The sequence below is a fragment of the Ovis canadensis genome, chromosome 1 (genome assembly GCF_042477335.2).
Source record: "Ovis canadensis isolate MfBH-ARS-UI-01 breed Bighorn chromosome 1, ARS-UI_OviCan_v2, whole genome shotgun sequence".
Lineage (NCBI taxonomy): Eukaryota > Metazoa > Chordata > Mammalia > Artiodactyla > Bovidae > Ovis > Ovis canadensis.
This window is the reverse complement of record NC_091245.1, coordinates 220,332,655-220,346,389: the sequence shown is the minus strand read 5'-3', so window position 1 is coordinate 220,346,389 and position 13,735 is coordinate 220,332,655. Positions and strand designations below refer to the sequence as shown.

General features: G+C 36.6%; 2 protein-coding genes and 1 non-coding gene across 27 annotated transcripts in view; 1 reads left to right on the top strand and 2 right to left on the bottom strand.

Moving 5' to 3' along the window:
- Positions 1–13,735, bottom strand: part of PHC3 (polyhomeotic homolog 3) — a 72,731-nt gene that overhangs the window by 5,265 nt on the left and 53,731 nt on the right. For 10 of the 23 annotated variants that reach the window (XM_069560413.1, XM_069560420.1, XM_069560422.1 and 7 more), the window contains 4 exons: positions 12,648–12,807; positions 6,593–6,707; positions 2,425–2,557; positions 2,102–2,333 (listed from right to left, as the gene is read on the bottom strand). In XM_069560413.1, the coding sequence (XP_069416514.1) occupies positions 2,102–2,333; positions 2,425–2,557; positions 6,593–6,707; positions 12,648–12,807 (640 nt within the window). Of the gene's footprint in view, positions 1–1,799; positions 1,928–2,101; positions 2,334–2,424; positions 2,558–4,449; positions 4,611–6,592; positions 6,708–12,647; positions 12,808–13,735 lie in introns of those variants that run through there. The other 13 variants (XR_011250570.1, XR_011250585.1, XR_011250637.1 and 10 more) reach the window with 4 other exon arrangements.
- The window catches only part of GPR160 (G protein-coupled receptor 160), a 95,677-nt gene that overhangs the window by 73,552 nt on the left and 8,390 nt on the right, over positions 1–13,735 (top strand). The window contains exon 5 of one of the 3 annotated variants that reach the window (XR_011250654.1): positions 10,311–10,550. The exons of the other annotated variants lie outside the window; for them this stretch is intronic. The gene's annotated coding sequence lies outside the window, so the exon portion shown is untranslated. The remainder of the gene's footprint in view (positions 1–10,310; positions 10,551–13,735) is intronic. 3 annotated transcript variants of the gene reach the window in all.
- On the bottom strand, positions 3,538–3,642 carry LOC138431575 (U6 spliceosomal RNA). The gene has a single exon (XR_011253736.1). It is a non-coding gene; the product is annotated as a U6 spliceosomal RNA (small nuclear RNA).

Below are 13,735 nucleotides of genomic sequence, written 5' to 3'. Positions count from 1 at the left end.
CAGCTGTTATTTGTTATCTGTTTGGCCAACTACTTTCCTCCTCCCCAAAGGAAAAGAAATATTTCCCCCTCCAAATGAGAAATCAGGCTAACAAACAGCTCATATATCCCATTTGGAAGACTGAGACTGTCTAAAGATGACAGTTCCAATGTTAATGTTAATTCTCAAGACAGACTGGTGTAAAACTTAAAATTTATTTCATTAACTGTTAAAGCCACACCCTGTGAAGACACACCATTCTCTAATGTATCAGCTTTTTAAAGCAGATTCTAAACCCACATGGTCAGCACTTGAATCACACCTAAGTTTTCCTAGGTGCATGCTTAAAAATCTTCCCAGGAAAAATGTATCCCTTCTTTAAACAATTTCATCTTTCTTTAAAAGTGACCATATCTTGTTTAATAGAAAAAAAAGCTTACTTCACATTTTAAAAATAAGCCATTAAAAAATAATTTAATAAAACTCGAGTTCTGTATATTTATCTCCCTCAAACTTGACATCCTGATAAAACCACTGAAAGTTGAAAACATCAAGTCAAAAATGCATTTGACACACCTAAACTTCCAAACATCATAGCCTAGCTTAGCCTACTTTAAACATCCTCAGAACATTAAGAATACCCTACTGTAAGTAGGGCAAAGTTATCTAACATATAAAGGCAGTTTTATAATAAAGTGTTGAATATCTCATGGAAGTTACTGAATACTGTACTGAGAGCAGAAACCAGAATGAGTGCATGAATCAAGCATGGTTTCGTCAGCTATTCACCCTCATGACAGCGCGGCTGATGGAGCTGTCCTGCCCAATCTGCAGAGAGTATCATGCTTCGTATCAACAGCAAAAGATCAAAATCCAAAATCTGAAGCACGCTTTCTACTTAATGTATATCACTTTTGTACCACCGTAAAATCCAAAGTTCCTTAAGTCTGTCCATCACAAGTCAGGAACCATCTGTGTAAGGTAAAATGGCTAACAGATTTTTAAAAAAAATGCAGAATACTTCTGATTATATTTTCTTCAATCGTAAGATTTTAGCTATAAGTCTGCTTCTGAGACAGTGGTCACCTTCATAGAAAGACTGATTACCAAATATAGGTGGATTAGTTTTAGTTAAGTCTGGACAAGTTCAAAGGGGATGTATTTTTCTGGAAAGCTTGTTTCAAGAGAAATGGTATGATTCACCAAAAACCCAAAATGGAACAAATGTTTTTAAAAATCTTACTTTCCACATTCATAAAGTTAAAGTGAATGATAAAAGATTTGCTGATTAAAAAAATACAAACTGTCTCAACATATAGAGGCAGTGTGGGTCTCATCATTGGCAAAGGTGGTCTTCAGTACCCAGCCCAGTAGAGAAAGTGGATATAAAAGATTATTGTTTAGTAAAGATAAAAGAACATAACGACTTAAGCTGATGGAAAGAATACCAAATGAGAGAGCAGGAAATATAAATAAGAAAGTAACCCTTAATATTGGAATGGAATATCATAACTGAATTTCAGTTGCCTACTTAATTTCAGAAGTGTTCTTGATGTCTTAAACTTTCTGCAAAGAATCTAAGAATGCAGCCTCCTTTAAAAGAAACAACATTTTTGGTTTTTTAAATTTTTTTTAAAGAAACCAAAATTTTATCACACTCTGAAAGGTCTTGATTAGCTTTCAAAAATGTAAAAAAAAATTTTGATCTGTGTTATTTCACTTAAAAAAGGTTAAATTAGGAAATGAGGAGGAAATATTGGTAGACTAGAAAACTGGAAGAGCAGAAGGGAAGAAGTGTCTGACTCAATCTCTCTACTGACCTCTCGAGAGAAATCAGACTGAAGAGAAGAGAGCACCTTTAATATCTTCACCGGCTGAGGTGTCACAGCAGAAGCAGGACTAGTCAGTTTTTATCGACTTGGGGGGTATGAGAAAATACCCAGTTGTGCTGAGGGAATAAGCAAGAGGAAACAGATCACATTTCAATAGCAAATGCCATTTAATGAGTATATATACACAGAACTTCTCTAGCCCTTTTGTGCAACAGGGGTGGATGGATCTAATGTCATTCCTCGGTGTGTGCACAAGGCAAAAATCAAGGTCAAAGTGGCCAATCACATACCGGGCAAAGAGTGGATGAAGGCCCAGACGTCATCAACTGTCCATATAGACGGCTCTGTTTGTGCCACTGGCAGCAGGCCGCTGTTTTCAGGCATCTTCCTCATCCTCACGTCCCGAAGCTCACGCTCTCTTTCCCGCTCACTCTGCCTGCGCAGGCGTGTTGTCATAGCAGATGGCACAGCATCTTCGTGAGAAGCCAAGTCTTCTTCTGCAGATGGATAAGTAATTGGAAGCTGGAAAATGTAGTACAAGTAAAATACAGCACTGCACTTTCCTTGTCTTTCTGAAAAGGGTATTGCACATTGAATCAAGGTTTCTACAGACCTGCCTAAGGATGTGTTCTCTTGCTGCCCCATCCGGGCCACTTGGACGACGGCCACGATGCCCGAGACCTTGATTATCAGGCTTACGATTCCAACGACTAAGTGCAAATTTTTTAGAACAGCTAACATTGTACCTAAGAAATTCAAGTAAGAAAAAAAATATTAAATGATGTGTGGGATGCTCCACTTAGTAATTATGACCTTAATTAAAGTGCAGTTGTGAATCAGTAAATGCCATTTATTTCATTATGGATTATAATACCTCAGAAAGTAAAGCACAGTGTTCAGTAAATTTATTATGCTAATAGTAAAAAAAAAAATGGCCTCGTTATATATAATATAGCTCTCAATATAATACTGGACGCCTATAACAAGGTACTGATATCTCCTAATAACAGCATGATAGTGGGAAACTTTCTGCAAAATACAAACAATAACTCATTTTTACAGCTGCAAAATAATTCAAGGTTCCAGGAGAAGAAGAAATTATTAGTTAACTATTTAGATGATCATTCAAATGGTTATTTTCTTGGGTAACCATTTCTGAAGAGATTTTTTTTTAAGAGATTAATATAGTAGAGAAGAGGAAATCTCAAATGGCTAGTAAAATATTTGTCAAATATAACTAAAATCAAAGACAGAAAGGTAAAGTTGAGTTATCAAAGTTATACATGGAATTCATGGTTCTTAGGAATTCAGGCAATTCAGATATAGTTCAATCCTTAAAACTGGCTGGAAAAGGACCTCCCTGGTGGACTAGTAGTTGGGAATCTGCCTGTCAACGCAGGGACACAGGGTGATCCCCGGCCTGGGAAGACTCCACATGCCCAGGGAGACTCCACGTGCTGCAGAGCAGCTAAGTGTGCACCACAACTACTGACATCCACATACACGTAAGCCTGTGCTCCTCAACAAAAGAAGCCACCACAATGAGAACCTCACACACTGCAACTAGAGTAGCCCCTGCTCTCCAAACTAAAGAAAGCCCTCGTGCAGCCATGAGGACCTAGCACAGCCAATGAATTTATTTTTTCTTTAAAAAAACTGGCTGGAAGATCATTTTTATCAAAACAGACTAATATTTTTAAGTGTATATTTTAATATATACATATTTTTAAATGTGGAACATTTATTAATTTGCCTATCATTTTATGCAGGGACCATGCTAATCTTCTCTATAGCGTTCTAATTTTAGCATATGTATTGTCAAAGTGAGCACTCATGACTTTTTTTAACATCAATCTTTATAAGGCCCTGGTGGCTCAGATGGTAGAGTCTGCCGGCAATCCAGGAGACACGGGTTTGATCCCTGGGTTGGGAAGCTTCCCTTGGAGAAGGGAATGGCAACTCACTCCAGTATTCTTGCCTGGAGAATTCCATGGACAGAGGACCCTGGCAGGCTACAGTCCACAGGGCTGCAATGAGTCAGACATGGCCGAGCAAATAACACTTTCACTTTCTAAGGCATGATGACAGTTTACTGGGACTTTACTGGAGGTCCAATGGTTAAAAATCCACATTTCACTGCAAAGGGTGCAGGTTCAATCCCTGGTTGGGGAACTAAGATCCTGCATGTTATGCAGTGTGCCCCCCCACCCAAAAGACAATCTTTTGCCATGTATTGGGTTCCAATGCCCTAAACAGGGGCTGGGCAACTTTTTCTATAAAGGGCCAGATATTAAATGTTTTAGACTTTGTAGGCCACACAAAGGTTCTGCCACAACTATTCAACTCTGTGATTGTAACATAAAAGCAGCCACAGACAGTAATGAATGAGAATAGATGTGTTCCCGTAAAACTTTACTCAGTGACACTTGGGGCCTTCCTGGTGGCTCAGATGGTAAAGAATCTGCCTGCAATGCAGGAGAACTGGGTTTAATCTCTGGGTGGGGAAGACTGCCTGGAGAAAGGCATGGCTACCCACTCCAATATTCTTGCCTGGGAAGTCCCATGGTGGAGCCTGGCGAGCTACAGTCCATGCAGTCACACACACGCTCAGTCAGAATGAGCGATACATTACATACAGTGACAGTTAAACTGAATTTTATTAATTTTCATGTGTCACAAAATAGTCTTCTGATTCTTTTTCAACCACCTAAAAATTTAAATACTATCCTTAGTTCAGGGGCCATACAAAAACAGGCTACAGAAAGGACTCAGCCTGGGTATAGTCCTCTGACTCCTTCCCTAGAAAGAAGAGTGAAAAGAGATCATCTAATAAGCAAATTTCATAGTTCCTCTTTTTTTACACATAAAATTGCTGTTGTAATTTCTTATTTTCAAAGTTCTTTTTGAAACTCTTTTGCTCTAAGATGATTTTTCAGGGAAATGACAAGAATAAATCCCAGTTAACTTTGCTATTGAAAACTGTTTTACCAAAAGAAAAGTCCCTCACTTATGTTTATGAAAATATCAATGAGGTGGAAGTAAGAAGTACTATGAGAGTAAATAGGCTATTTTTCCCCTAAAAATATAAAAAAGAAAAGAGTGTCCTGATGGTCACTTCATTTTACCCTGAAACAATTAAACAAGCTCCTCCTGTGTTCAATATGCTCATCTGTGGGCTCAGCTCTAAAGGTTTCTGATTTGCATTTACATCAACTAACAAACTTCTTTCCCAACTGACTAAAGAAGAGAGAAGGGAGACTAACTTTACATTTGCTATTTAGTCCCTAAATACTGAGATAGCGAAAAAAGATAGCTAGGCATACATGTAAACAGCATTTCTTACCTGACCTAACTTATCCTCCCCTCCTTACTCTTCTCTCCACTGTATTTTCCTACCTTAGGACCTCTAAGCCCCTAAAGAGCTCCACCTAAAGGTATACTACCTGACAACTCAACAATCACCTCTGGGAGAAGAGTGATGGTAGTGTGTTAACTGTCCTGAAATATTTCTGAATAGTTAAGAAGTTTAAAATATTCTGAAAGGCAATCCTCCTCTCAGTTTTTCATCCCTTTGAATCAGAGAGCCACTATTCTTTCTTGTGGTATATGCAAACAAAATAGGAGTTACAAAATTTGATTAGGACTATCAAAATAACATGAAAGAATATCTGAATAACAGATTGACAAATGAAAAACCATTAACCCATTTTCAGAAGAAAATACTTCTGCTTATTTAAGTTTTACTAAATATATTTTAGGTGCACCATACTAAATAATGATTTAGGGAGCAAGAAATTCCCTGCTGCTGCTGCTAAGTCGCTTCAGTTGTGTCCGACTCTGTGCGACCCCATAGACGGCAGTGCACCAGGCTCCACCGTCCCTGGGATTCTCCAGGCAAGAACACTGGAGTGGGTTGCCATTTCCTTCTCCAATGCATGAAAGTGAAAAGTGAAAGTGAAGTCGCTCAGTTGTGTCTGACTCTTTGCGACCCCATGGACTGTAGCCCACCAGGCTCCTCCATCCATGGGATTTTCCAGGCAAGGATACTGGAGTGGGTTACCATTGCCTTCTCCGAAGAAATTCCCAAGATGTATCTTTAAGATCTTAAATTCTTCGAGAAAATAACTTTTGGAATACAGAACAAAGTTCAAAATAAACTGTGCACACACTTTACCTTCAGTGGGAAATACCTGTATTAGGATTTATTAACAGAATTAGACAGGCTTTCTTTAAACTAAATTTGTGACTAGATCAATGAAGATACTAAAAAGGCTTTTTGACAGTAGTACTATTTACCTATAATATTACTGGAAAAACCTTTAGAAAAGACAGGCATTTTTGTTATCAAGTAATATAACAATGTGGAGAATTTATGCTACAGATGTCCCACTTAAAACCCTAAAGTAAACAGGATATGGTTAAAAGCAATGGAACATTTTAAAATATAACAAAGTAAATCCAGGTATTTCAATATTGTTAAAACAAAGGACTAGCAGTGTATTCACAGGAGGGATTCTCCTAACCATATTCTTACCACCTGGAGATTGCTACTTCAATATCAGATTATGCTATATGTCATTAGATTATGCTATATGTGTTATGAATACAGTTTTCGCCAAGTTAAATTTAACAACTAAATAGCAAAGTAGCTCCAGATAACGTCTATTTGACATTATTCTTCTACAGTACCTAATTGTGACTAATGGTAAACTCTGCACGTTTTTTAGTTTTGTTACAGCAGTTTTTAGCTTATACTCTAGGAAACTTGAGAACAGAAATACCTTTTGGCACATGACATAGTGCAGAATCGTTTTGACCGAAGAAATTCATTAGCATACCCCATCTTTCCACAGAATTCACACTTGAGCAACTCACTGTCCATTTCTTCTAATGTCTCTAAAAAAGAAAAAAACAACGAAAAAAATTCCAAAAACTTAATTGTGGCAAATTTTCGTTTAGCTTCTACTTTGGTCAGATGCTGCTAGTGTTCAGACCCTACAGGAGACTTAAAAGGAATGGTCTTAACTTTTCAATCCACAGCCACTTTGGCAAGGCAAAGCCCCCCAAAACAACCACTTCCACCAATTTCCTCTAGCTCCTGCATAAAAATCTTACCGAGTTTTCTCTATATAAATAAATAATACCTTTTTGAAGGTTCATTTGCAAAGAATCCAACCTACCTAAAATGTGCAAATAAAGTTACTACCTTCCAAAAAGTATTACGTAGTATATGAATTTTGATACATTGTGCTATGTATAATATACATAGCAAAGAACACAATTCTACCTGGAGAAAATGAGGACTCCAAAAAGACTTTGACGTCTGATTTCAGAGAAGCATTTAAAATAGTTAACACTCTCTAAGATCTACAGTGTACAACAGAATATATAAAGATTTATCTAATTATAAAAGTCCCTTTTAGTTATATTAAAATAATTTACATTTATCTTCAAAATCATCAATAGTTTTATATTTCTAACCTCTGCTCTTTTTTGTCAGGGTGCTCTCTGTTAATTAAGAATGTCCTTCCTCTACCTCTGTATCCATAACTTTCTTCGAGTCATACCACAGGACCTAAAGAAACTTCCCACCTACATCCTCAAGTATCCAGCAGCAGTCACCTATAAACAAGCAACTTAATCTTTAAGACCCACAGTTTTCTCATCTGTAAAACGGGGCTTATGATACCTTCCCCAAAGAAATGCAGTGAAGATTACATGAATGCCTAACGTATCAAGCATAAAAAAGTGACAGGTCCACTTCCTATATTCCACGTAAGAATCAGCAGTACCAAGACCTATAACAAGCAAACACTTCAGTGAAAACTGTTTAATTCTTTAAATCACCATATTTTACTATTTTCATGCATCAGCATAATTCCTATGCTGAGTCATAAAATATACCAAAAAAAAGAACTCTAACTAAAGCTTTTAGCTATGAGCTCTTTATGTGCTTTTCTATGTTATTCACTTAACCAAGACTTGTTAAGATGAAGAAAGGGACTCTGAAATGTAGACATGAACATGCACTCATACGTTCAAGGATCGTTTTATCCCAGTGTTACTGGAGAAGCAAATGGCAAAATGCTAAATTAAGTGAAGGCAGCAAAAACACACTGTGAAATATTTGAAGTGTCAAGGGACATCCAAAGACACTGTCATGACCAATCAAGTCATAAACTAGCAAATGATCATCTCAAAGAAATTCTCAGGACTATCTTCATAAGCAACTCATCTGTTTAGTGCCAATGAGGAACAAAGAGTCTCAAACCAAGTCAAGTAAAAGCTGTTTCTTCCAATGACCCAGAGATGGCTTTCACACAGCTCTGCCCCACAACACGTTCCTGGGACCGAGTGTCATAACTTCCAGGAGTATTGTTTCTAGTTTGTCATGCCTATAACCAGATCTGACCTTGAAAAGCCTGTACTGGATATAGAACCTCTCATCTGACCACCAATCCAGCCCCAAAGAGCCCATTCTTTGGGCTGTTTCATTTTGACTCTACTGAAAGCTTTATTTCAAAACCTTTAATTAATTAACATAAAAATATGCAACACTTGATAACAGGTTAGACAACCTTATGAAGGAGAAGGAAATGTTTTTGCTGAGGAGAGATGCAAGATCCCAAACAGGTATGGTCTAAGGGTTAACAACTTGACAAAAAGTTTCATCAGTTTTATTTCTCATAAAGATGAGAGGAACATTAACAGATTCAAAGAAGTCCAGTTCTAATTTTGGTCAGAATTTCAACAAATTTGGGAATGTTACCAAGGCTACTTTTTCACATTTGTAGATAAAAAATTACAGAGCCAAGTAAGTTTTAAAAAACTACTGCTTGAGATAATAAAGATGGGATTCTATACAGAAACAGCTGGCAATTCCCTAGTATCAGCTCTTCACTTTTCTCCCCCAGTAACAAAAGCCTAACTTTTAGCTAGGAATATAGCCACTGAGAATAAAAAGTACAACTGCTGCCCTATGTGTGGCCAATTTCTGACCAAATTCCAGGTGATGCCCTATCTTACTGATGAGAATGTGATCATGAAGATTAGCTATCTTGGAAATGAGAGCAACACTCCAGGGATGGCAGGGCCATGAGACACTGACAGCTTACGTGCCCAACAAAATGGAGCCCTGCACTGCTTACCTTTACACTATGTCAGAGAAAATGAAACTTCTTATTTAACCAGGTATTACTCTGGGTGTCTAATGGAGTGGCCAAACATATATCCTAACTAATAAAGATCCCCAATTTTTTTTGTGCAAAGAGGAATTACTTTTCAATTTTCCTGAAGACTTGAGATCATCTGATGATCAGCAGTAAGAGGGCAATGAGACAGAAACCATCATCAGCATGATGATTTACCAGGGACGACATCAGACATTTCGATAAATCACATTTTAGATGGAGATTCTGGTTATACAACCAGTCCAAACAGAGATACAGTTTATCCTTTAAAAAAAAGAATAATCATTACATTAAGTTCTTTATACTGAATTAAACAGCATACACTCGTAAAGCCAAAGCCACTAAATAAATGATCCCACCATTTCACCCTCTAGTACTTCCCATCAGAAATACTTAATAAAATTACCGTGGGAAATTATGAAGTATTTTAAAAACGGATACATTTTCAGTAAATGTATCTCCACTATGAAATAGATTCATCTTTTTTTATCCACAGTTAACATATAATACTGTGTAAACTTAAGGTGTACAAGGCGTTAATTTGATACATTTATACAAATGACTGCCTCAGCAGAAATTCTGAACATTTCTATCACATTACGTTTTTATCTTTTTAGTCACTGGGATAATTAAGTTTTAGCTTAAGTTAGACTGATGATTATAGTACAATATTGTCAATAGTCACTATACTGTGCACTAGATTTCTATGGCTTATTCATTATTCATCGCAAAGATTAATCATCTTTAAACCTTCCTTTTCCTTATTCTGGTATCCTGTTCATTAAAACTACCCTTTGCCTTGTCTGCCATCAGTTCTTTCCTTTCCCTTCCCACCGTGACTACAAGTATCAATTATATGCCAAACCTCTACTATTCATCCAACATGACCAGCAGTTTCAAAAACATTTTTTCATGTCACCTGCCTAAAAATTTTCAGTAACCATCCTCTTGACAGCAAAATAACTCCTAACTCCATAATCGAATCTCAAGGTACGCTAGAATCTGACTCTGCCTTACTGCCCACTATCTTCTCTAACCCAACTGCCTACTCTTCACTGCCCCCTCCTGAAGTTACTGAGCACTTGCACATCTTCTGTGCATTTATTCGTGGTATGCTAACCTGAGAGGTTCTTTCTGTTATCTTAAATCTATGCTTTATCATCCAAGACCCAAATCAAACCCCCTCTTCACAGAAAACTCACCAGTCTGGCATTATCATCATCCAGCTTTAAAGTGCCATGTTCTTACTGTCTATATAATTCACTTAATACCTAGCATATGCTGCTTCTTAGTTATCTTTCTGTTGTAGAGATTGCTACTTCCTACTAGGTCGACTGCATGCAGATCCAACCAGTCCATTCTGAAGGAGATCAGTCCTGGGATTTCTCTGGAAGGAATGATGCTAAAGCTGAAACTCCAGTACTTTGGCCACCTTATGCGAAGAGTTGACTCATTGGAAAAGACTCTGATGCTGGGAGGGATTGGGGGCAGGAGGAGAAGGGGATGACCGAGGATGAGACGGCTGGATGGCATCACTGACTCGATGGACGTGAGTCTGAGTGAAATCCGGGAGTTGGTGATGGACAGGGAGGCCTGGCGTGCTGCGATTCATGGGGTCACAAAGAGTCAGACACGACTGAGCGACTGAACTGAACTAGATCAAAAGCTCCTTGACGTTCTAGCACAGTCCACCGTATGTTTTATACATATTATATTATAAACCATGAGCATCACAAAGTATACTGTGAAGTTTCCTAGGCAGTTTTCCATTTTTCTCCAATATGCGCACGTAAGAGGGCACATTATATAGCTTATTAACCTAGAAAACTTTTGTTTATACACTTACATAGGCAAGAAAAAAAAATCCCTGTACATTTGTCTTTACTACTCTTCACCTCAAATGAAAAATTCTCAAATAAATAGTATGCATAACTATAATAAAAACAAGTACTTAGGAATTAAATGAAATTAAATTCCGAACAACAAAAGGCTTCCCTGGTGTCAGTTGGTAGAGAATCCTGCCTGTGACACAGGAAACCCAGTTTCAGTCCCTGGGTGTAGAAGATCCCCTGGAGAAGGGAATGGCAACCACTGCAATATTCTTGCCTGGATTATCCCATGGACGGAAGAGTCTGGACAGACAGTCCATGGGGTTGCAATGAGTCGGACACAACTGAGTGATTACCTCTTTACTCCTAAACCACCACCGGGCACTTTCTGAACCCTGATTTAAACAAAATAACTATAAAAGGACATTTACACTATTTAAGTAATTATACAATTGAGGAAATTTGAATATGAACCAGGTACTAGATGACAAAGAATTATTATTAACATTGTTTTGGGTAACACAGCATTAAAATGTACATTTTATAGATGCACACTGAAGTATGTACTAGTAAAAAACAAGAACTATGATTTGTTTTTAAACAGAGGAAGAAAAGGGAAAGAGAAAAAGCAATAGAGAAAAAGAACGGGGAATGTAGGGGGAAAAAACAAAGGGCTGCATGAAGCTAACTTCGCAAAATAATGTTTAAAACTGGGTAATAATATTGAGTCTGGGTGAGCTGAGATTCATTATACAGCTCTAATTTTAAGTATGTTTGAAGTTTTCACATTTAACATTCTTTTAAATTAAAATAATCAAACTGAACTCAACATAAGTTAGCAGTAAAAAATTTTACACTACTATCAGTTCTTTGCTATTCAAATAACAAGTAAAACAGTGATAAATACATTGCAACAGTCCATATGTTACCAATAATGACAGAGATGCCTTCCTCTTAATCAGGAAAACTGTGAGCCAAGTCAGTATCTATTTTGCTTACGAGCATGCTATTTCACTTAATTTAGCAAAGTACAGGCGCACAGTACATATTCAGTAAACATTTACAAAGTGAATAAATTTAGATGAAATACACTAATATATTGAGGATAATTACTTAGACACAGATGTTAATTCACAATTGTAGAGCCCCGACCATACTACATGCTATTTAATTCAACAGTATCTACTGCAGAGCCATGATCAGAATCAATAAAAAACATCATTTTTGCATTTGTGTTTGTTTTCCTGAAGTCATTTTGCATACCACTTTAATGAAATATTCACTGGTAGAACAAGGCCTATTAAAAAAAAAGATTCTTTGACACTAAGAAGATTTAATGGTATTTTCCTCCTTGAACAAATTTAATCATCTTTTGATTGAAGACTTAACACAACTGTTAATACCCACCTGATATCAAACATAAGAATACATAAAATCTAAAACCAAACAACCTGGAAGCTCTAAATTTTTAAACAAGCTCAGTAAAATAGTCATTTAATAAAGTCTATTTAAAGAAGAAGATTGGTTGTTTTGATCCTAAAATTTTGAACTGGTTTCATACATAACAGAAATTTTCCCACTCACACTCCTTCAAAGGTCAAACTGGTATTATAAAAATTAACACCAATCTTGTTATTTTAATTAAATGGTCATTAAGAGTCTGGTTCGAGTTCCCATTATTTTAGTCAAATAATGCATTATATGAGAATAAAAGTAAATACTTCCAAGGAAAAAATCTGTGTATGATAAAAATCCATGTTCTGATTCAAGTAATAAATGCCAAAGTTAAAGAGTATCTTAAACAAAAATCCACAAACCTTCAGCAATCATGTCTTCCATCTCTGTGTCAGATGAATTATCTGCATGCTTTGCATTATTCTGTAGCTCTGGCTGAACACACACAGAATTTATCACCTGATTATCCAAAACAGGCCTTCTTTTCACAGGCTGTTCAATAAGCAAAGATGAACGACTCACCTTTAAAAGACAGAACAAAATGAAATGATCTTTTTAAAGACCTTCAGAAATAATTTAGTTTAAAAGTCTCTTGAAATTAATAGCATCTGTGATAATTTACTTGTACAATAATCAGATCCATTCATTTATTTCTTGAGAAAAGGTTATGTTCAGGTTGCCTAAACACTTTATATCACAGCTCATGAGCAGTATGACCAAAGTTTCAGTCAAATGGAACCAAGGGTCTTTGTTTAGGTGGGTAGGCTAAAAAAAATCTTTTAAAAAAATCAGTAATAAATTGTGATTATAATTACCTTTACCTTCTTCTGCAACAACCTTTAAGATTGATTTTTCATGTACAAAACTTTTTATTTATAGGATTCTTTCCTCTGGATAGATCATTACTATATTTTAAGATAAGGGAACTAATATTCAAAGTGTGCAGGTGATTTCTTGGTAACAGCAGAAACAGGACTAGAACTTAAGTCTCCTGACTCCTAGTTAAGTAACCTATTTTATTCACAAATAGAAATGGAAAATTCCTCAAACATTAACATCCAAAATCAACAAAAATATAGTCACTTATGTTCAGTACACCAATTTAAGTCATGAAAACTACTTACTTTAGAAATGCTTTCAGCAAAAATAATCTACAACAAAAGTATTTTGTTTTTTACTAGTGAACCCTCAGCTAATCTTAAAAAAGAGAACCTTTGATTCTATTTGAGAATGTTGGTCAAGTCTCCATCATTTTTTTCATACATAGTGAACAGCAGCTTATTGGAACTTTTTACATGTTACCCTGGAGAATAATCACCCATAAACTTTTTATTGGGCCTTGCTTGCAGGGATTGAACGCCCCTGCAGTGAAAGCACCAAGTCCTAGCCACTGGATCACCAGGGAATTCTCAACCCATAACCTTTTAAATTGCGTTTATTTCAGTTTGTA